At 42.7% G+C, this 24,467-nt stretch overlaps 1 protein-coding gene across 2 annotated transcripts in view; it reads right to left on the bottom strand.

Annotated features, from left to right (window-relative positions):
• Positions 1-24,467, bottom strand: part of LOC122557754 (26S proteasome non-ATPase regulatory subunit 13) — a 28,979-nt gene extending 4,512 nt beyond the window's left edge. Inside the window, exons 1-7 of one of the 2 annotated variants that reach the window (XM_043705711.2) lie at positions 24,309-24,467; positions 23,770-23,848; positions 23,648-23,682; positions 11,497-11,552; positions 4,759-4,802; positions 4,595-4,681; positions 2,861-3,032 (exon numbers count right to left, since the gene is read on the bottom strand). In XM_043705711.2, coding sequence (XP_043561646.1) covers positions 2,861-3,032; positions 4,595-4,681; positions 4,759-4,802; positions 11,497-11,552; positions 23,648-23,682; positions 23,770-23,848; positions 24,309-24,403 — 568 coding nt within the window. In that variant the 5' untranslated portion in view covers positions 24,404-24,467. The remainder of the gene's footprint in view (positions 1-2,860; positions 3,033-4,594; positions 4,682-4,758; positions 4,803-11,496; positions 11,553-23,647; positions 23,683-23,769; positions 23,849-24,308) is intronic. The other variant, XM_043705712.2, reaches the window with a different exon arrangement.

Genomic DNA, 24,467 nt, shown 5'->3' with positions numbered 1-24,467 from the left:
GGTAAACCTCTTTTGCAACCTCTCCAAAGTCTCCACCTCCTGCTAATAACATGATGACCAAAGCAGCACACAGTACTGCGAATGTTTTATACAGCTGCAACATTAATTGTCAGCACCCTGACCATTAATCAATCAAGATGGTGGTGGGGTAGGACTCCTCAGCCAGAGCTTGTCCACTCCATCTGTTCATTCTTCTTACTTCCCATCCTGGAGCCTTGAGTGAAGTCATTGAGGACTTGCGGCCTCAAAAGACAGGAGCCAGCGTCAAATGGGTTGGAAGTACTGTTATTCCAAGGTTTTTTCCTCTAGTTTATTCCTATGACTTCATACTTTTGTAACTAAGATGGGGGCAAAAGTCTGTAATTCTGAATAATTTTTTTCTAAGAATTTGTAGTTAAGAATCTGTACCTAGGTATATTGGTAACTCAGTTCGCGATGTAAGTGGCGAGTTGTAAACTTTTCACGTACTCATGTGAGTACGTGAAAACAAAGCTAATTCTAATTGATGAAGGCAAGCATGCCATATGCATTCTTTAAGAGCTTACACACTTCTGTTGTCACCCAAAGATCCCTCAGTATATCAATGTCCCTAAGGATCGTACCATTTACAGTATACTTTCCTCCTGCATTGAACTCCCAAGATGCACTACCCCACTTGCTTGGATCAAATTCTGCCATTTCTTTGTCCAACTTATCTATATCCTAATGTTTCCGTTGACAACTATCATTATACGTAAATCCCATTTTCATGTTGTCCTCCAAATTTGCTAATCACACCATGAACATTTTCATCTAAATCATGCATATGAACACAGGTCCCACACACTGATTCCTGCAGAACATAGACTTCCAGTCAGAAAAACACATCCACAATTACTCTTTGATTTCTATGACCAAGCCAATTTTCTATCCAACATACAAAAGCACTGTGGATCCCATGTGACTTAATCTTAGTGACCAGCCCACCAGAGTGACATTGTAACTTGCAGTAGTAAAGTCCACGTAGAGAACCAATGCACTACTCAATCACCTTTGTCAAAAAACTCAAATTTGTGAAACCAGACTTCCCCTGCACAAAGCCATACTGACTACCCCTGATAAGTCCATTTGTTTGCAAATGTGAGTAAATCCTGTCCCTAAGAATCTTCTCTAATACTTTCCCCACTAATGCAAGACTGAGCAGCCTATAATTATCCTTCTTAAACAAAGGAAGGACATTGGCTATTCTCCAGAATTCTGGGACTTCGTCTGTGGCTAAAAAGGATACAAAGATCTCTGTCAAGGCCCCAACAATCTCCTCTTCCTTCCCACAGTATTCTGGGATATATCCTAACAGGCCCTGGGGGGGTTATCTACCTTAAAATATTTTTCAACAACTCTTCATTCTTAATAGCAAAGTTTTAAAATATCAGCATATCCCCTCCCTGATTTCATCATCCAAATCCTTCTCCTTGGCAAATTCTGATGTGAAGTACTCATTAAGGACCTCACTTACTTTCTCTGGTTCCATACATGAATGCACTTCTTTGTCCTTGAGTAGACCTATCCTTTCTCTAGCTACCATTCTGCTCCCTATATGTTTAATCTGCTTTGGGATTCTCCTTAATCCTACTTGCCAAGGACATTTCATGGCTCCTTTTAGTCCTAATTCCTTGTCGAGTTCTTTCCTGCACCCTTTATATTCCTCAAAGTCCTTGTCTGATTGGTTTCCTAAACCTTAAATATGCTGCACTTTTGTTTTTGAAAAAAACTTGCAATATGTCCCATCATCCAGGGCTCCTGAATCTTGTCATTCTTACTTCAACTTCTCAAGAACATGCTAGCCCTGATTATTTGATCAACTGGTCTTTAAAAGACTCCCATGTCAGATGAGGATTTAGCCTCAAAACAGCTGTCCCAATCCTGCCTCACAACTGTTGTAATTACCCTTCTCCCAGTTTAGCATTTTCACCCAAAGATTAGTCATACCTTTATCCACAACTATCTTAAAACTTACGGAATTATGATCACTGTTCCCAAAATGTTTGCCCATTGAGACTTAGATCACCTGGCTAGGCACATTCCCAACACAAGGCCTAGTACAGTGCCTTCCCTAGTTGGACCTAAAAATGTTGTCGCAGCTAAGCCTGGAGCTCTAAAGAGGTCCCAGCCATTACTGGGGAAGTTAAAATCACCCATTTTGACAACCATGTAGTTTCTCCATCTTTCCTTGACCCACCATCTCCTACTGGCTATTGAGAGGCCAACAATCAAACCCCATTTATAGTTCTCGCAGCTTTTTTATTCCTGAATTCAAACCCATATTGCCTTGCTGCATGAGCTCCAAGATGCCCACTCAGTGCAGCCGTAACATTCTTCTTAATCAGTAATGTAACTCCCACCCACCCCCCTCCCCCACCACCCCGGCGCACCTCCCCCCTCCCCACCACCACCCCGACCCCCCTCCCCACCCCCCAAATACACACACACACACACACACACACTCTCTCATATTCTTTACTATCATGTCTGAAACATCTAAATCTTGGAAAACTGAGCTGCCAGCCCTGCCTTTCTCTCAACCAAGTTTCTGTAATGGCAACATCATAGTTTCATGTACTAACCCAGGTTCCAAATTCATCTGACTTACCTGTTATATACCTTGCACTGAAATAAATATACCTCAGAGTGCCAGTCACACTGTTCATTAACTTGACCCTGCCTGTTGATCCTATTTAGAGTCATTTGATTGAACCTCAAATGTTCCCTCAATCACTCTACATACTGACTGACTAATCTGGTTTCGACCCCCTGCCACATCAGAAATACTGGAAATGGTAAGAACAATAAAAATTATTTTCAATCTAATGCTGGCAATTACCTGGTAAATCTTTGATATCAATGCAACCCAAGAACCGTAGGGCATCTTTGTAGTAGGAAGCGTGGTTTCCAACTATCTGGTAGTACTTGCTAGACAGATCATAAAATCGTCCATGAACTGATGTAACCCCAGGAAGGTTAGTCAGCATCTCATCCACCTCCTCAATTGTTTTCTGGAAGAATATTAACTGAGTTCAAGTTAATCTTCTTAACATGCTTACATCATTCCTGGACATACAACTATAAAGGGACAGGAATAAGTATATAAAATAAAAATTAGAGAGGCTAAATTTAACTTTAAACAACAGGGGGCTGTGACCCCAGGATTTGGATGTTATGCAACCAATAACTAATACCAGAGATATCTACTATTTGATATTTCTCAATTCCTGAAAGTACATGTCTTATCAATTTTGGCAACATTGCTATTGACAGAACATGTGACATCGCCCCTGTTCACATTAAATCTTCTGATCTGTTTTCTTGTTTCATTGCTCATCTGTAACCTAACTCTATATGTGCTTATCTCAATCCTTTGCAATTTCATGTATACAACACTGCCTCCCTTTCTTCATAATCAAATTTGGATGCATAATCTTGGATTCCAAAATAGCTAATGAATATGAATAGCTGAGGCCAAAATACAAATCTGCACAGGATCTAAGTCATATTTTGAACAGTGTACCTACCCTTCATCTGTACTGCATTCTGATCAATTTCCTATCCAGCACAATATTTTGCCTTCAATTTAAACTCAATCTCGAGGGATCTTATGAAATAATACTTAAAATTCCACACAAATACTAAATGGGGAGATTCTCATTCACTATTTTTGTTGACAAACATTCAATCAAGTGAGTCAATCAAAATGTACTCTTTATGAGCCAAGAAAAGGCCGGATTTTGCTGGAGCAACTCAACAGGTTTGGCAACAGTGGAAAGACAAAGTTAACACTGCCTGTCTGATATGACTTCTTGAGACAAGCTTTGAAGAGTCATATTGGATTTGAAACATTAACGGACTCTCCACTGGTTGGAGTCAAACCCAGCAGAAAGGAGGATAGATGCATATATTGATGACTTAACATCTCAGCCTGGGACATCGCTGCAGGAGTACTATTCTTTTGGGGGGTGGGGCACACTCAGCGGTGGGGTCAATCAGCTTCAGCTGATCCAACGTAAAGGTCACAGATCGGGATGTTTGTTGATAATTGCAAGAACATTCATTACCACTTACATACTCTTTTAGCACCGAAAGAGTCATGTCGATAAGCAATTATTTTTGTAACTATAATTACTGTCTTGTCACTCACACGTATTCTTTGTATTTTTCCAGTTTCAAATGCTTTTTCTCTTCGATTTCTAGTTATCCACAGCTATTGTTTTTGGCAAGTACAGTTTCTACTCAATTAGAATAAGCTTTACTTGTAGCACAAGATTTTCAGAACCTTCTGTCATCTTACTCATCAATGAATTTTCCCAGTTCAGTTTGGACAGTCTCTTTGCAGTGAAATCAGCTTCACCAAAATCCAGGACCTTGAAGGTTTCTCATGCTCTAAGCATAGAGTGATGAATGCACAATTATGCTCACTAAAAGTATACCACTCCACAGCTCCAGCTGTGTATACACTAAATTGAAGATCTAACTTGAGAAATACAGTGGTGTAACCTTGCTGCATTCTGAAGTGTTTTCCTGTACATAGACATGAAATCAAGGACTGTGAATCATACTTTACCTTTGTCACTGGCAGATCTCCAACATTTAATTTCAAAGCACCAATAGCTGTTTTGCAGAGAATCACTGCCTCATCACTGGATTTGACCTAAACCAAAGTAAGCAAAAAAAAAATAAACAAAGTAAATTGAACAAAATCAATACAATACATCACAAAGCTCTCACCTTTTCTTTTGTCTTTTCCAAAAATGTTAGAGCCACATTAGGATCTGCAATTAAGCACAATTAATATGAATCACCAAGGACAAAGATCAGTGATCTAGTTATAGATTACATTTCCCATTGGCTGGTCTCAAAATTCTACTGTCTTGAACAGGTGATGGCAAAGACATTCTCCTCTACTAGTCTGAGGGAGACAGTTAATTTATAATAAGTGGGTTAGTTCCTTGACTAAAACATTAAGATCTCACTCCTCACATCTCATAATATTTGGGTTAGTGCTTCTAGCTAGCAATTGCTGTTGACCCTGATCACAAATATAGTTCTGTCCCAGTCTCTCCCAGTCTGAGTCCTGGTTGCTGACAGCTATGTATAAAACTCTAAGCCCTGCTTCTATTAATTTGCAGAAACTAATTTAGCACATATGCAACAGCTCCAGAAAAGTCAAACAGAATGAACCAAAGAATCGAGCAGAAACAAAGCTAAGGAGTCATCGGTGAGGATCCCAAACTTCACTTGGTTTGATGGTTTTAATCTATCAGTTTAATGTCATCGATTTGGAGCACAGTATTGTGTTCAAACATTCATAACAAATGTTGTGATAACTGCACATGTCCACAATTGGCCAATTTCACCACACGAAATTCTTAAATATGTAGTAGTAGTCGAGCAGATATTTCCTCCAAATGAATGCTGGAAGCATTTAATCATCTTTGGCCTCCACTACAAATTCTGTACCCTAACTATGAACATATGCTCTCACCTTGGCAACTGTCTGAGATTAAACCAGTTTGGGATCTTAAAGTCGTATTGAACCCCAAAATGAGTCTTGATCACGTAATTATGCCACCATTTAGACCATTTATTATTCTGTAACATCACCCAACTCTAACCCTGCTGCAGCTCAGCTGTGGGTGAATCCCTCACTCTCACCTTACCTCTAGACTAACTGCACACCTAGCTCCCGCATTCTACCCTCTTAACATAGTCACCCAAAATGCTGCTGCCCAAATCCTGTCTTGCGCCAAGTCCTATTTCATTCCTCTGCTCACAGAGATGTTCTCATTTTCATCCTTTTCTTCAAATTCCTCCATGACCTCTCCCTTCTCTATTTCTGTAACCACCTTCTCCAATCCTCCCAAGGTCTTTGCATTCCTCTAATTCTAGTTTGAGTATTCCTCATCAAGGGATGAGCATCCCTCATCCTCAGAGGCTCATTCCTGATGAAGGGCTTCTGCCTGAAATGTCGATTTTTCCTGCTTTTTCTGCCTGACCTGCTGTGCTTTTCTAGCACCACTCTAATCCTGACTCTATCCCTCATTTTAACTGAGTAGGAGCAGACACAGGACTGCTGAATAAGTGAGGCTTTATATTTGGGTGGCTGCTTTACCTGAAACACTACTCAGGTAGCGTCTCCCACCGGTTCTCCTCTTCTAACCAAAATAAAAAAAATTGTGCATCAATCGGTAAGTTGATTGGTTTCTTTTTTTACGTTTTTCAGTAGTATCGCTGGGAATTTAGAATAGTGGGAATGGGGGTTAGGGCAGTTGAATATTCCTCCTACAGAATGTGGGAGATAAGGGTCATCAGTAGTGTCCCTGCTGACTGCATCTGTGGGAAATGCACCCAACTCCTGTTCCTCAAAAACTGGAAACTAGGAAACTGGAGCAGGAGCCGGATGAACTTCGGATCATTTAGGAGGCGGAGGGGGTTATTGAGAGGAGTTACAGGGAGGTCATCACACCTCAGGTAAAAGAAGTTAGCTGAGTTACCGTCAGGGGACGGAAAGGGAACCGGCAGGCAGTGCAAGGATCCCCTGTTGCCGTTACCCTCAACAAGTACACAGTTTGGACACTGTTGGCAGGGGGACGACTTACCAGGGGTAAGGAATGGGGCACAGGTCTCTGGCACAGATTTGTCCCTGTTGCTCAGAAGGGAGGGGGGCAAGAGGAGCAGTGCATTAGTCATTGAGGACTCCATAGGTAGAGGGACAGATAGGAGGTTCTGTGGGAATGAGAGAGACTCACATTTGGTGTGTTGCCTCCTAGGTGCTAGGGTTTGTGATGTCTCTGATCGTGTTTTTGGGTTCCTTGTGGAGGAGGGGGAGCACCCCAAGTTGTGGTCCACATAGGCACCAACGACATAGGAAGGAAGAGAAATGGGAATATAAAGCAGAAATTCAGGGAGCTAGGATGGAAGCTTAGAGCTAGAACAAAGTTGTTATCTCTCTTTCATTCCTTGTGCCATGTGCTAGCGAAACAAGAAATAGGGAGAGGGGAGTTGAACACGTGGCTACAGGGATGGTGCAGGATGGAGGGTTTTGGATTCCTGTACAACTGGGGCTCTTTCTGGGATAGGTGGGACCTCTACAAACAGGATGGTCTTCACCTGAACCAGAGGGGTACCAATATCCCAGGGGCAAATTTGGTAATGCTCTTCGGGTGGGTTCAAACTAATTCAGATGGGATGGGAACCGAAATTGTAGTTTGAGCATACGGGAGGATAAGAGTAGTGAAGTCAGAACTAAGATTTCAAGATCGCAAGAAGGCACCGGCAGGCAAGAAGTTGGTTTGAAGTGTGTCTACTTCAACGCCAGGAGCATTCGGAATAAAGTGGGTCAACTTGCAGCGTGGGTTGGTACCTGGAATTTTGATGTTGTGGCCATTTCAGAGACATGGGTAGAGCAGGGAGTGGAAAGAATATTGCAAATCCTGGGATTTAGATATTTCAGTAAGAACAGAGAAAATGGTAAAAGACGGGGTGGTGAACCAAGTGCTAGTCAAGGACAGTATTGCGGTTGCAGAAAGGAAGTTTGAGGACTCCTCTAATGAGATTAGATACAGGAAAGGAGAGGTTTTCTATAGGCCTCCAAACAGTTCCAGAGATGTAGAGGGTAGGATAGCAAAGATGATCCTCGAGATGAGCGAGAGTGACAGGTTGGTTGCTATTGGGACTTCAACTTTCCAAATATTGACTGGGAATACTATAGTTCAAGTACTTTAGATGGGTCAGTTTTTGTCCAACGTGTGCTGGAGGGTTTCCTGACAGTATGTAGACAGGCCAACAAGAGGCGAGGCCACATTATACTTGGTACTAGGTAATGAACCCGGCCAGGTAGATTTAGAGGTAGGTGAGCACTTTGGTGATAGTGACCACAATTTGTTTATGTTTACATTAGTGATGGAAAGGGATACGTATGTACCATAGGGCAAGAGTTATTGGTGGGATAGGGGGGGGAAGCAATTACGATGCAATTCGGCAAGATTTAGGATGCATAGGATGGGGAAGAAAACTGCAGGGGATGGGCAGAGTTCAAATGTAGAGCTTATTCAAGGAGCAGCTACTGCGGGTCCTTGACAAGTCTGTACCGGTCAGGCAGGGAAGTTGTTGTTGAGCGGGGGGGGGGGGGGGAGGTTTAGTAAGGACGTTGAAGCTCTTGTCAAGAGGAAGAAGGTGGATTATGTTAGGATGAGATGTGATGGCTCCATTAGGGGGCTTGAGAGTTAAAAGTTAGCCAGGAAAGACCCAAAAAGAGAGCTTAGAGGAGCCAGGAGGGGACATGAAGTCATTGGTGGATAGGATCACGGAAAACTCCAAGGCTTTCTTAAGCTATATCAGGAATAAAAGAATGACTAAAGAAAGATTAGGGCCTATCAAGTATAGTAGTGGGAAGCTGTGCGTCAAGTCAGAGGAGATAGGGGGAGCATTAAATGAATACTTTTCATCAATATTCACACGAGAAAAAGATGTGGTCGAGGAGAATACTGAGATACAGGCTACTAGACTAGATGGATTGAGGTACATAAGGAGGTGTTAAGCAAGTCTGGAAAGTGTAGAAATGGTAAGTCTGCTGGACTGGTTGGGATTTATTCTAGGATTCACTGGGAAGCCAGGGAGGAGACTGAAGAGCCTTTGGCCTTTATCTTTATGTCGTCATTGTCTACAGGAATAGTGCCAGAAGATTTGAGGATAGTAAATGCTGTTCCCTTGTTCAAGAATGGGAGAAGAGACAACCCTGGAAATTATAGACCAGTGAGCCTTACTTCGGTTGTGTGTAAAGTATTGGAAAGGGTTATAAGAGATAAGATTTATAATCATCTGGAGATGAATAATTTGATTAGGGATAGTCAACATAATTTTGTGAAGGGTAGGTTGTGCCTCACAAACCTTATTGAGTTCTATGGGAAGGTGTCCAAACAGGTGGTGAAGGTAAAACAGTTGATGTGGTGTATATGGATTCCAGTAAGGCGTTTGATAACGTTCCCCATGGTAGGCTATTGCACAAAATACGAAGGCATGGGATTAAGGATGATTTAGCAGTTTGGATCAGAAATTGGATGACTGAAAGATGACAGAGGGTGATGGCTGATGGGAATTATTCACCCCCGAGTTCAGTTACTAGTGGGGTACCACAAGGATCTGTTTTGGGTCCACTGTTGTTTGTCATTTATATAAATGACCTGGATGAGGGCATAGAAGGATGGGTTAGTAAATTTGCGGATGACACTAAGGTCGGTAGAGCTGTGGATAGTGATGAAGGATGTTGTAGGTTACAGGGAGACATAGATAAGCTGCAGTGCTGGTAAATAGAGTTTAATGTGGAAAAGTCTGAGGTGATTCGTTTCGGAAGGGGCAACAGGAATGCAGAGTACTGCGCTAATGGTAAGATTCTTGGTAGTGTAGATGTGCGGAGAGATCTTGGCGAGTTTTGAGAAGATTTGTAGCTCAGGTTGAGGTTCCGGATGTAGGTTTGCTCGCTGTGATGGAAGGTTCATTTCGAGACGTTTCATCACCCTACTAGGTAACATCTTCAGTGGGCCTCCAGGCAAAGCACTGTTGATGATTCCTGCTTTCTATTTGTGAGTTTAGGTTTCTTTGGGGTGGTGATGTCATTTCCGGTTATGTCATTTCCTGTTCTTTTTCTTAGCGGGTGGTAGGTGGGGCCTAACTTGATGAGTTTGTTGATAGAGTCCCGATTGGAATGCCATGCTCCTAGGAATTCTCGTGCATGTCTGTTTGGCTTGTCCTAGGATGGATGTGTTGACCCAGTCGAAGTTGTGTCCTTCCTAACAGATAAGGAAGGACACCACTTCGACTGGGACAACATATCCATCCTAGGACAAGTCAAACAGAGACACGCACGAGAATTCCTCGAAGCATGGCGTTCCAACCGGGACTCTATCAACAAACACATCGAGTTAGACCCCATCTATCACCACTTCAGAAAATGAACAGGAAATGATATCATCACCCCAAAGAAACCCAAACATACAAATAGAAAGCAGGAATTGCCCAGAGGCTCACTGAACGTTACCTAGTAGGGTGACGAAACATCTGAAAATGAACCTTTCAGCTCAGCGAACAAACCTACATCCAGATCTCGGCGCCCAGGTACATAGATCCTTGAAAGTTGCCACCGAGGTTGATAGGATTATTAAGGCGGCATACGGGGCGTTAGCTTTTATTGGTGGAGGGATTCAGTTTCAGAACCATGAGATCGTACTGCAGCTATACAAACTCTGGTGCAGCCACATTTGGAGTAGTGTGTGCAATTCTGGTCAATGCATTTTAGAAAGGATGTGGAAGCTTTGGAAAGGGTCCAGAGGAGATTTATTAGGATGTTGCCTGGTCTGAAGGGAAGGTCTTATGAGAAAAGGCTGAGGAACTTGAGGCTGTTTTCATTAGAGAGAAGAAGGTTGAGAGGTGACTTAATTGAGACATTAAAGATAATCAGAGGGTTAGGTAGGCTGGATAGTGAGAGTTTTTTTCCTCAGATGGCGATGACTAGCATGAGAGGACACAGCTTTAAATTGAAGGGTGATAGATATTGGACAGATATCAGAGGTGGTTTCTTTACTCACGAGCAGCAGGGACATGGAACATCCTGCCTGCAACAATAGTCAATTTGCCAACATTAAGGGCATTGAAATGGTCATTGGATAGGTGCATGGATGGCAATTGAATAGAGTACGTTAGATGGGCTTCAGATTGTTGCGCCTACCTGTGGAACCATCGAGGGCCGAAGGGCCTGTACTGTGCTATAATGTTCTAATTGCTCGACCATTTACAGTACCGCCTTCAGTTGGGTGTTCCCAAGCTCTCCCTCGTTCTCATTGCTTTAGATGCTCCTTGAAATATACCACTGTAGCAAAACATTTGGTCATTTCCTCTATATCTTATATTGTTCTGTCAATTTTGCTTTGCAATGCTCATGTGAAGCATTTTGGGACGTTCTATTACATTAAAGGTAAATTCAAGTTATTATTGTAAAATTTGGACATAGAAGTTGCTAGTCAGGTAACCACCCCTGGACCATTCCATCTCAGAAAGGAAATATTGACCTTGAAGGGGATGCAGCACAATGATGCTAGGGCTAATGGGGATTAAGTTATAAAAATAGATTGGATTAATTATTTTTTTCTTCATGTTAGCAGGTTGAGGGATGATCTAATGGAGTTGATGATTAGGGAAATTGATAGGGCATCAACTATTTCTTCTAAAAAGTGTCCAGAATAAGGGGACATAATCTTCAAGTTACAGTCAGACATCACAGGGCGAGGTCACAAAAAGAATGGTGGAAATATGGAACTCTTTCCCCAAAAAAGTTATTCAGGCTGAGGATCAATGGAGCCAAGAGAAAGATGGAATTGGTGCTCAGATCAGCCATAATTAACTGAGTGATAGAACAGGTTCAGAAAGCTGAATGGCCTTCCCATGAGCCTATGCTGGGGAGAACAGACTCACCTGTCATTTGCCGCACAACATGTAGAACAATCTCCACAAGAGACAGAGGGTTAATCCTGTAACAATATGTTGTAAAAGGGTTTAATCTAAAGAGCTTTGCTTTAAAATAGCAACAGAATTTAAATAAAACGTGCTTCTTTTCCAATACAACTCCACTTCCCTGCCACTGCCAGTCCCCAAAATCAAAAAGTTACCCTTAAAACAATAGACATTCCAGCTGGAAACCTCAAAATATTTAAGTTATTATTTGCAATTTCCTGATAAAAAAATTCTTGAGCGTTCTAAGCACATTATCAATCTCATTATCGAGCCAATTGGGTGGCTTCTAATTCAGATATCTGGAAGGGTACAGTATCTCAAATGTTTGTCCAACAGTTAACACTAGTTTTTCACACTGTTAAAATGCAGTAAAACCGTGAGCGTTGCTTGCCACTAACAGGATGCTGCCATCAAACCAAAACGACGTTCTGCCTATTACACAGATGAGTAATGGGGTATATGAATTTCTGGACTAATGTAATCCCAGGTATGCAGGCTGCACACCTCAAAAACCAGTCATTTGTGTCAAATAGACTTTTGCTTCAGCTGTTTTTGACAAGATATTGACGCTACCTGACTCTTACAAATCTCAAGATCATTTGACATTAAATGGAATTCTGCAACTCAACATTTGTTGGGTAATTTGGAGGATGCAACGAAGTATGCTCAGAGTCAATTTACAATTTAGTCAAGTTTGCAATGTGGCATACTTACGTTTGTTGAAAGCTACATATATTAACACATAGGAGAGTCTCTTTGAAGAGAGAAAGAACAAACGCAATGTATTATTCAACCTGCAGAGATATTTGTATCATCGAGAGTCACAGGTGAGGTGCCAGAAGACTGGAGGTTGGCTAACGTGGTACCATTATTTAATAAAGGTGGTAAGGACAAGCCAGGGAACTATAGACCAGTGAGCCTGACATCAGTGGTGGACAAGTTAGAGAGAATCCTGAAGGACAGGATTTACACATATTTGGAAAGGCAAGAACTGATTAGGGATAGTTAACATGGTTTTGTGCATGGGAAATCATGACTCTCAAACTTGATTAAGTTTTTTGAAAAAGTAACAAAGAGGATTGATGAGGACAGAGCAGTAAACATGATGTATACAGACTTCAGTAAGGCTTTCAACAAGGTTCCCCATGGCAGACTGGTTAACAAGGTTAGATCTCATGGAATACAAGGAGAACTAGCCACTTGGATACAGAACTGGCTCAAAGGTAGAAGACAGAGAGTAGTGGTGGAGGGTTGTTTTTCAGACTGGAGGCCTGTGACCAGTGGAGTGCCACAGGGATCGGTGCTGGGTTCTCTACTTTTCGTCATTTATATAAATGATTTGGATGTGAACATAAGAGGTATAGTAAGTTTGCAGATGAGACATAAATTTGAGGTGTAGTGGACAGAGAAGAAGGTTAGCTCAGATTACAACAGGATCTTGATCAGATGGGCCAATGGGCTGAGAAGTGGCAGATGAAGTTTAATTCAGATAAATGAGAGGTGCTGCATTTTGGGAAAAGCAGGTTTTAGCAGGACATATACACTTAATGGTAAGTTCCTAGGGAGTGTTGCTGAACAAAGTTCATAGCTCCTTGAAAGTAGAGTCGCAGGTAGATAGGATTGTGAAGGCAGTGTTCAGTATGCTTTCCTCTACTGGTCAGAGTATTGAGTATCAGAGTTGCGGCTGTATGGGACGTTGGTTCAGTCACTTTTGGAATATTGCGTGCAATTCTGGTGTCTTTCTTATTGGAAGGATGTTGTGAAACTTGAAATGGGTCCTGAAAAATTTTACAAGGACGTTGCCAGGGTTGGAGGATTTGAGCTATAAGGAGATGCCGAGTGGGCTGGGGCTGTTTTCCCTGAAGCAAAGGCTTAGATTAGATTAGATTAGATTACTTAGTGTGGAAACAGGCCCTTCAGCCCAACAAGTCCACACTAACTCTCTGAAGAGCAACCCACCCAGACCCATTCCCCTACATCTACCACAATGGGCAATTTAGCGTGGCCAATTCACCTAACCTGCACATTTTTGGATTGTGGGAGGAAACCGGAGCACCCAGAGGAAACCCACGCAGACACGGGGAGAATGTGCAAACTCCACACAGACAGTTGCCTGAGGCGGGAATTGAACCCGGGTCTCTGGCGCTGTGAGGCAGCAGTGCTAACCACTGTGCCACCATGCCACCCACCACGGCTGAGGGGTGACCTCAGAAGTTTATAAAATCATGAGGGGCATGGATAGGATAAATAGACAGAGTCTCCTCCCTGGGTTGGGGGAGTTCAGAACTGAAGGGGAAAGATATAAAAGGGACCTAAGGGGCAATGTTTTCAAGCAGTGGGTGGTGCATGTATGGAATGAGCTGCGAAAGGAAGAGGTGGAGGCTTGTACAATTGCAACATTTAAAAGGCATCTGGATGGTATATGAATAGGAAGAATTTAGAGAGATATGAGCCAAGTGCTGGCAAATGGGACTAGATTAGGTTGGGATATCTGGTCGGCATGGATGAGTTGGGCCGAAGGGTCTGTTTCTGTGCTGTACACCTCTGTGACTCTGTAACTAAAACAAGTGACAGACATTTACTGGTTGATTTCTCATGGCCTTAACAGAGTTAACCTACCTAAAAATTTAAACAAAGCCTGACAGCCAAATGTCATGCATCATTAATTGGTACTTTCACTATGGCAATCTCTACATCAGAGTCCACAAATGTTGCCAGATCTGCTGACATTTTCGAGCACCATTTTGATTTCTTACCTTTGACATGTGCAGTATTTCACTTTGAGCATATTAAAAAGCGCTCAGAAGAGATAGAGAAAGAAAAAGAGGGAGTGGGTGCCACTACTGATGACTCAAGTAAACGTACAGCTAGAAAGCACTAAATCCATTTTAGAGTTGAAAGCAAGAATGACACACTATTGGAAATATTCTACGGCCATCCAAACATTGGGATCAATGGACAGCTCTCAAACAGCCTCAGTCCCTGCAACTGTCTAACAGTAATGAGATTTTACAAACCGTGAGGAGGCATATGAGGAATGTATGGAGGCTGAATGACCTTGCAAAAACACCATGGCAGCCATTCAAATGAGGGAAGGATACAACAATATAGTAGTAGAGGGCAACAGTATAATGCGAGATCGATACTGTTCTCTACAGCCATGAACATGATGCTTATAGGCTGTTTAGAATGCCTGATGCCAGGACTATGGATGTCTCGTCAGGGCTAGAGAGGAATATCAAGTGGGCTGGGAGGGCGGAAGTTGCCATTCGTGTTAGCCCTATTAGCATCATTCAGACTGAAAAAATTCTACTGAAAGGTTTTGTTCATTTAGGAGCTGCACTGAAATGCTGAACCTCTAAGAAGATAATGTCAGGAGCATCAATTGCATGACTGCAAAAATAGGTGTGGGAGGAAAAGGTTTCAATTCACGGGGCACTGGCACGAGTACTGGGGTAGAGGTAAACTTTCGGTTCAACAGACTTCACTCAAACCATGCTGAGACTGGTTTCATGGTACACTAAATAACTAGGGCTGTAAAGAGAGCTTTAAGCATAATTACAGTAGGTACATGTGGTGGTGATGGTGAGGAGGGTGGGAGAAGAGCGACGCGCAGGCTTGCAAAGCCAAGGACATGGGCAGCATTGCTGGGCAATGAGTTTGACAATGATACCCAGAGTGGGAAAGGAAGGGACAGAGTATACAAGCACAAATAAACAAACAGCAGCCAGTAGGGACACAGTAGGAACAAAAGGTAAAAAAGGGCAAACTTAATGGCTTTCCTTGAATGCACGTAATCTTCAAAACAAAATTAATTAACGGCTTAGAGGTTAATGGGTAAAGACTATAACTGTTACTGGAGAAACAATACTAAAGGGTCTAAAGGCTGCTAAGTCTTGATGGGTTGCATCCTAGAATTTTGAAGGTTTTGCAAAAAGTAGTTACGAAGTCAGATTTTCATCCTGTCTTCAACTTTGTTGCCCTTACCAGAAGCAACATTCAATGAACACCCAATTTTTTGTTACAGCTTTCCCCAATCTTTGGTTCCCTTTCATAAACTACATCCACACTTATTTAACTGAAACGCTTTCATTTGTTCATGAGCTCTGCCCATACTTGGCTCATTGATGCTTAACAAAAAAAGCAGTTCATGGTAAAGCAATTTCAATGATGGTTTACTACTGCCTTTCACTTCCATTAGAGTTAGCTCTCTTCCGATTTAGAAGTTTACTTTAAATAGTTCTTTGTTCTTCATTTTTACAACAACTGATCGTGCCGCCTCCAATTCCTTTTCTCCTTAAAAGATTTGAATGTGTTGTTGCCTCCCAAATCAATGCGTCAGTCTTACATTTCGATATTTGTATTTGCTGAATAACAGTGCCATGACACTAACAGCTCAGTCACAAATGACATTTTATTTGATTCTGACAAACGCAATAACTTTCCTTGCTGAAATGATTTGAAGCCTTTACTATAGTTGACCACAGAATCCTCCAAACACACAGTGTTCAGCTGGGTAGGACTGCTCAAACTTCGATCAATTCTTACCTACCTAATCACAGTCACTGCATTACTTGCAATAACTTCTCTTCCTGCTCCTGTACTGTTACCTCTGGTAAGAATACATTGTGCCTCTTTCCTGTTTCTCACCATAAGTCACCCCTCAGCAACATTATCTGACAGCAGTGTAAATTTTCATCAGTATAATTTTGACACCCAGCTCTACTTTTCCCATCATCTCTCTTAACTGCTACATTATTACCAAATTAAATCAGACTTCCTATCTGGAATTCTGTACTGGATGAGCAAACATTTCCTCCAATAAATATGGAAACATTCAAAGCCAAAGCTTTCAGTCCCAAGTCTGATCTCCATTCCCTAGATACCAACTCCATTCCTGTCCCTGGCAACAACCATTACACCAGTCTGTTCGCAACATTGTCATATTTGATCCCAAGAGGAGCTACAAATTTTATATTACACAGGTCCTCTTAGTGATACTATGAACAACACCTGTCCTGGCCTGTCACAGCGGTTTCAACAAGAGATGAACTAAGTCATGCTTTCACTGCCGCCAGACCCAGGTTCCAGTGCAATTCCAGCTGGTCTCCCAGGAGAAAGTGAGGATAGCAGATGCTGGAGATCAGATCTGAAAATGTGTTGCTGGAAAAGCGCAGCAAGTCAGGCAGCATCCAAGGAGCAGGAGAATCGACAGTTTGGGCATGAGCCCTTCTTCAGGAATTCAGGGCTCATGCCCAAAACGTCGATTCTCCTGCTCCTTGGATACTGCCTGACCTGCTGCGCTTTTCCAGCAACACATTTTCAGCTGGTCTCCCAGTCTACACTCTGTAAACCTGATGTCATGTCTTAACTCATAGCAAGTCCAGCTTTCCATTGAACAGCCTGATCTTGCTGATCTATTATTGCAACTAAGCAAGGAACATATTTTTTCCCCACTCTTGCTATTGACTCTGCCTTCCCAACTCTAATCTCTTCCAGCCTCACTGCCCTCCAATCTTGATTTTGCCACCATTTGTGGCAATGCCTAGGAACCAAGACCTGGAATGCCACGTGACACCTTTCTGCCTTACCTCTTAATATTCCTCCTTTCAGGTGCACCTTAAAAACACACTCATTGACCAAGATTTTGGTCACCAGAGCTTTTGCTCCTTCTATGGCTCTTTTCCATACCTGGTTTTATAATGTTCCTGTAAAGTACTGTGGCATGTTTCATTACATTAAAAATGCAACATAAGTACAATTTGTTGAAAAGGCAGGATATACTTGAAAGGTTGACTAAGCTTAAGAGAAAATGTTGCCTAGTCCAAATGCCTTGCGTAATGGCTAATAAAAGGAATTAGATGCAGAGATAGAGGAAGGGCTTTCCATGATATTCCAATCTTTCCTAGACTGGAAAGGGAGGTGCCTGCGGTCTGGAGTGTGACAATGCAGAATATTTAAACATTGCTATCAGTGTGCACCTACAGGTTGGTCTATTTAATATCAGGGGACACAAAGTTAGAATCAATAATCAGGGTAAACAAGAGAGGTTTGAGTTAATTAAGGAGAGCCAACGAATTTGTGAAAGGTAAATCTTCATTGATCAAGCTGAACTTTCTTAAGAACCAACAGGAGGTTGAATGGAATAAAATGAATACTGTCAATATGGATATCAAAACGTGTCAAAAATACCATGAAACCTACTTAATAGACCTGAGGATCAGTGAATAGGAGGGCTAGGGTCAACTCATTAGATGTATGTTCCTGAGGGCCTGACTAATACAATGGAAACATACTCCTGTAAAATGCCCAAGACAGCCAGTGGAATTTAAATTCAATCAAATAATTAATTAATTAAATTAAGGACAAGCTCGTCTTAAAAAAAAACAGAAAGGTGGCCATGAATCTTTTAGATTATTGTAAAAGCCCATCTGATTCAACGTCCTTTTGGGAAGGACATCTGCCACCCTTATCCAATCAGACCTACATGACTCCTAAACCACTGATGCATCAGTCTTAAGTCAAGCAAGCCATTCTACAGTATCAAATTACTAGAGAAAAATGGAAAGGAATACAACTGGATAGACAACCTGGTAATGGAAATGACAACGCTCAGTCAACCCAGTCAATCATGCAATGTCCTCATTTATAACAGAAGACTTGTATTAAAATGTCCCACAGACTAATCAAGCAACAACTTGATATGGTAATACTCACCTGATCATAACCCAGACAATAACCCAGATTCCTCCACACCATTCCTGGGTGTGCCAGCAGACTGACTCATTAGATATCAAGAGTGGGGCGCTGGAAAAACACAGGTCAGACAGCATCAGAAGCAGGAGAATCAATGTTTTGGGCAGACACTCTTCTGTCCAAAATGTTGACTCTCCTGTTCCTCGGATACTGCTTGACCTGCTGTGCTTTTCCAGCACCCCATTCTCGATCCCAGCATCTGCAGTCCTCACTTTCTCCCAGACTCATTAGATGTGGCAAGATAATTGAATATAGCCAGATGGGAATTACCTGGGAATGTTGCAATATTGACCCAAGACCCCATAAGCTGTCACTGTAGCAAACAAAACATAGGCAAGAAAACCTCCTGATTACTGCCAACTGCCTTTCCTCAACTGATGAATCAATAACCCTCCACATCGATCATAACTTAGAATTAGTACTGATGGTAGGAAGGGCACAGGAAGTAATCTGGAACTACACTACCCATCACCAACAGTTGCTCAGTGGCACCGCTAGTGATTGTACTGGTTAAGTGCTACAGGACATAGTTGCCAGACTGGTCCAGCAGATGATGAGGGGATCCAATATAGGGAAAATCTGGTTTGACTTTGTCATCAATCCATGTGTCTCAAATGCATGCAATCCACAGCAGCATTGGCACAATGACCATTACACATCTATTATCGAGTCAGAGATGTACAGCATGGAAACGGACCCTTCGGTCCAACCCGTCCATGCCGACCAGATACCCCAACCCAATCTAGTCCCACCTGCCAGCACCCAGCCCATATCCCGCCAAACCCTTCCTATTCATATACCCATCCAAATTCCTCTTAAATGTTGCAATTGTACCAGCCTCCACCACTTCCTCTGGCAGCTCATTCCATACCACTTCCTCTGGCAGCTCATTCCATACACGTACCACCCTCTGCGTGAAAAAGTTGCCCCTTAGGTCTCTTTTATATCTTTTCCCTCTCACCCTAAACCTATGCCCTCTAGTTCTGGACTCCCCGACCCCAGGGAAAAGACTGTCTATTTATCCTATCCATGCCCCTCATAATTTTGTAAACCTCTATAAGGTCACCCCTCAGCCTCCGACGTTCCATGGAAAACAACTCCAGCCTGTTCACTCTCCCTGTAGCTCAGGTCCTCCAACCCTGGCAACATCCTTGTAAATCTTTTCTGAACCCTTTCAAGTTTCACAACAACTTTCTGATAGGAAGGAGACCATAATTGCACGCAATATTCCAACAATGGCCTAACCAAAGTCCTGTACCGCTGTAACATGACCTCCCAACTCCTGCACTCAATATTCTGACCAATAAGGGAAAGCATACCAAACGCCTTCTTCACTGCGACTCCACTTTCAAGGAGCTATGAATTGTTAAGACAAAGTTTATCTTCATGCTGAGTAAGCCCTCCATCATGCTTGTGGCACCACCACTGTCCTAAGAAGGGACAGATTCAGAATTAGATTTCAGAATTGTTATCCAGAAATTACTATAGGTCATCAGTAGCAGAACTGCATCCAGACAATTGGAAACTCGTGACCCAGCATTTGTTCTACTCCTTTTGGTTGTGGATCATGTTCAGCATGGATTGAAGGGTCTGTTGTTGAGTTGTTTGACTGTACATTGGGGGTTCAATTCTGGTGCAATGGGAAGTGCAGGAGCAGGTGCAAGCATACCAAAGAGTACCGATCTGAAGTTACATTACAGGATTACATGCATGTTAAATAGCAGAAAGAATTGAGCTAGCAATCCCCACAACAATAGAAGAGATCAAGGCTCTGCATTCCCACTACATCACAGCTAAAGTGGTGAACAATTCAGCAAATAACAAGAAAAAACAGGATATATTTATGGAGTCAAGGATTGAGAAGCCCAGCACATTATAGTCATACAGCACAGAAACAGATCCTTCAATCCAACTTATCCATGCTGACCAGATATCCTAAATTAATCTAGTCCCATTTACCAGCATTTGATCTAGATCCCTCTGAACCCTTCCTATTCACATACCCATCCAGACACCTTTTAAATGTTTTAATTGTAGCAGCTTCCACCACTTCTTCTGGCAGCTCATTCCATACAGGCACCACCCTCTGAGTGAAAATGTTGCACTTTAGGTTTCTTTTAAATCTTTCTCTTTTCACCTTGAACTTATGCCCTCTAGTTATGGATTCCCTTACCCTGGGAAAGAGATCTATTCATCCTATCCATGCCCCTTATGATTTTATAAACCTTTAAAGTCATGCCTCAGCCACTGATACTCCAGGGAAAATTGCCCCAGTCTCTTCCTATAGCTCAAACCCTCTAACCCTGGCAATATCTTGTAAATCCTTTCTGCACCCTTTCGAGTTTAACAACACCTTTCCAACAGCAAGGAGACCTAAACTGAATGCAGTATTCCAAAAGTGGCCTAACCAATACTCTAAACAGCTGCAATATTATCGCCCAACTTCTATACTCACTGGATTGACCAATGCCTTCTTCACTACCCCATCAACCTGTGACTCCACCTTCAAGGAACTATGAACCTGCACCCCAAAGTCACTGTTTGGCAACACTCCCAAGAACTCTACCATTAAATATATAATTCCTGTCCTGATTTGCCTTATCAAAATGCAACACCTCACATTTAGAACCAGGGGTTCTTGTGGGGTAGTGGTAGTGTCCCTACTGAGGAGGCCCAGGTTCAAGTCCCATTCATTCGAGGGGTGTTAAAAATAGCTCAGGAAGTTAGAAAATATCTAAGCAGCAATAACCCACTCACTGATACTTAGTACCGATTTGAACAATGCTGGCCAGTCAACTCACCTCATTATAATCTTGACCCCAAAAGTGAACAAATGAGCTGCATTCCAGAGGTGAAGTGAATAACTGCCCAAGACATCAAGGCATCATTTGACCTGGTGTGACATCAAGAAGCACTAGCAAAATTTTACAATTGAATCCAAGGAAAATTCTTCCTTAGTCACAATTATATTTATCACAGAGGAAGATGGTTGTGATTGTTGGGGAGTCAATTATCTCAATTACAGGACATCACTGTAGGAGTTCCTCAGTCTTTCGTCCAATCATCTTCAGTTACTTCATCAATGACCTTCACTTCATCATAACATCGGATGTAAGGATTTTTGGCTGATCATTGCAAAACAATTGGTGCCTCCATGGATATTTAAATATGTAGTCCTTGACCATATGAATGAAGCATGGATAACATTCAAACTTGGACTGACAAGTGCCAAGTACCAAATAATTATCAATGCCAAGAGAGAATCCAACCAATTCCTTGTGACACTCAATTATAATTATTACTGAATCACATTATGTCAACATCAACATGCTGGGAGTTTTCACTGACCAGAAACCGAACAACACCAATGAATATACTGTCTACAAATGGCTGGAAAGTCTGCAAGTAACAACTATTGACTTGCCAAAGGCTGTCCACCATAATACAAGGCACAAATCAGGAGTGCAACTCAACTTCCTACTTGCCCGATATCCAGTCAAAACCTCAAATATTCATTCCCTCCAGAACTGACACAGTAACAGCAGTGCATACCAGATATAAAATGTACTACAGAAACTCATCAAGTCTTCTTTTAAAAGATGTCATCGCTTACTAGAAGGACCAGGGACCAAAATTTGGCTTAAGGATAGAAAACAGCAAGTCAATTGTTTTTCCAGATTGGCAGAGAAGAGTGGTTACCCCTGGAATCAGTCATGGGACCACTTTTTTCCAATAAATATGAGACACTTAAATTGGAGTAAAATTTCACAATTTGCCAAATGATAACAAACTGAGTTTTGGTAAAGTGAGGATGAACATATTACCTACAACAGAACTTTGAGGAGAAAGTGAGGACTGCAGATGCTGGAGATCAGAGCTGAAAATGTGTTGCTGGAAAAGCGCAGCAGGCCAGGCAGCATCCAAGGAACAGGAGAATCGACGTTTCGGGCATAAGCCCTTCTTCAGGAATGAGGAAAGTGTGCCCAGCAGGCTAAGATAAAAGGTAGGGAAGAGGGACTTGGGGGAGGGGCGTTGGAAATGCGATAGGTGGAAGGAGGTCAAGGTGAGGGTGATAGGCCGGAGTGGGGGTGGGGGTGGGGGTGGAGAGATCAGGAAGAAGATTGCAGGTTAGGAAGGCGGTGCTGAGTTCGAGGGATTTGACTGAGACAAGGTGGGGGGAGGGGAAATGAGGAAACTGGAGAAATCTGAGTTCAAATATACTGTCTACAAATGCAGTCCTCATTTCTCCAGTTTCGTCATTTCCCCTCCCCCCACCTTGTCTCAGTCAAATCCCTCGAACTCAGCACCGCCTTCCTAACCTGCAATCTTCTTCCTGATCTCTCCGCCCCCACCCCGGTCTATCACCCTCACCTTGACCTCCTTCCACCTATCGCATTTCCAACACCCCTGCTGGGCACACTTTCCTCATTCCTGAAGAAGGGCTTATGCCCGAAACGTCGATTCTCCTGTTCCTTGGATGCTGCCTGGCCTGCTGCGCTTTTCCAGCAACACATTTTCAACTACAACAGAACTTTGCCAAACAATTAGAATCAGCAGCATAATTAATGCAGAAAAAAAGTGATGCTTTTAGCATAAGAGATAGGTAGTAGCGATGCAGACTTTATAGCAAAATTCTGGAATGCTTAGATACGGATGGACTTGGGGATTCAAGCATATTGATCATTTAAGGCAGCAAGGCATTTGGGAAAGTTATTTGCAAGGCATAAGCAATCTGAAATCCCATAGGAGGTATTAAATTCCAAAGCAATAATAATTTATGCTGAATCTTTATAGAACTTTTTAGGTCACAACTATAGTATTGCATTCAATCCTGGTCACCAGAGTTTAGGAATTAAAGGAGGCACTGAAAGACTGCAGAAGTAATTTACTAAAATTTGCCCAGAAATAAGGAACTGTTCTTTTTTTCTCTTTAGAACAAAGTAAATGGGGGGGGGGGGGGGAGATTTAATAGAGGTCTATTATATTGCACAATCTTAGGTAAAATAGACAGTGGAAACCTCTTCCTATTAGCTGTCATATCAACAATGCAGCACAGATTTACAGCTTTCAGGAACAAGTGAAGCAGGAGTATGATTCTTCCAAGAAAAGCACAGCAAGTGTTTAAAAAAGGTTTGGGATTCATTGTCCCCTAACATAGTGGAAGTGGGGACAGTTAACAATTGCAAGAAAAAAAAAATCAGACAAGCTTGCTTTACAGAGATCTGGAGATGAGTACAGAATTACCCTAGGTTAAGTTTAATAGAAAGGATGGCCTGAATAGCATCTTCCACAGTGTTAATTTTTGATACAATACATTTTTAGGTTATAGATGCAATTTTAAAAATGTACTTCTTACCTGTGTTCAAATTCACTAATAAAATTCTCATACAGCTGCAAACAAAAAAGTTTTATTATTTGATGCAAAACAAGCCCCAAAAATGAATATGTTGAAAGGCATATGAAGGTTAAATCACCTACCTTGATCAGACCATCACCTGTCGCAAAGCAGGGATTTTGGACAAAGTTCTGCAGTTGAACAGTCAATTGGTGCCATAGTCTGCATTTAAAACAATTCAGGGTTACAAAGGGGAAGCATCAGAAGCAGTCAGCATCAACCGACATCGTTGAGAATTACTGAGCCCCATCCTCACACGGAGCTCCTCACCCTCACACCCGCACCCGGGGAGCACCTGAGACCCGCACCCGGGGAGCTGCTCACCCGGGGAGCACCTGAGACCCGCACACGGGGAGCACCTGAGACCCGCACACGGGGAGTTGCTCACCCTCACCCGGGGAGCACCCCACCTCCCGCTTATCCCAAGCCCAGAGATAGCCCCCTTTACCGGGAACCCCCAGTAGAGAACAATATCGCGGCCGGCAGGGCCTGAGACAGACACCGACACTCAGGCCGTGGATTGGAGAGAAGGGCCTGGGCGGTGACTCAGCGGGACCGGGGACGGGGCGGGGGTGAGTGTTAACGGGGAGGGAGGGAGAGAGGCGCAGCCGCAGGTTCTGACTTTTTGTTGTAAAGTTCCTCCATTTGCTGCCAGTCGGGGCCCAGCTCTCCGGCCTCGCTCTGCTGCTGTTGGAGGAAGCCGCTCACATCCCTCATGGTGCCGGTGTTGGGGGATACCGCTCTCTCAGGCTCGGCCTCCTGCTTCAAGGCCGCGCGGCTC

This window comes from Chiloscyllium plagiosum, unplaced genomic scaffold (assembly GCF_037043375.1).
Source record: "Chiloscyllium plagiosum isolate Xiang-an unplaced genomic scaffold, Cpla_swu_hap1 HiC_scaffold_18, whole genome shotgun sequence".
Classification (NCBI taxonomy): domain Eukaryota; kingdom Metazoa; phylum Chordata; class Chondrichthyes; order Orectolobiformes; family Hemiscylliidae; genus Chiloscyllium; species Chiloscyllium plagiosum.
Note: the sequence above shows the minus strand (reverse complement) of the source record. Positions and strands in the feature narration are given on the sequence as shown.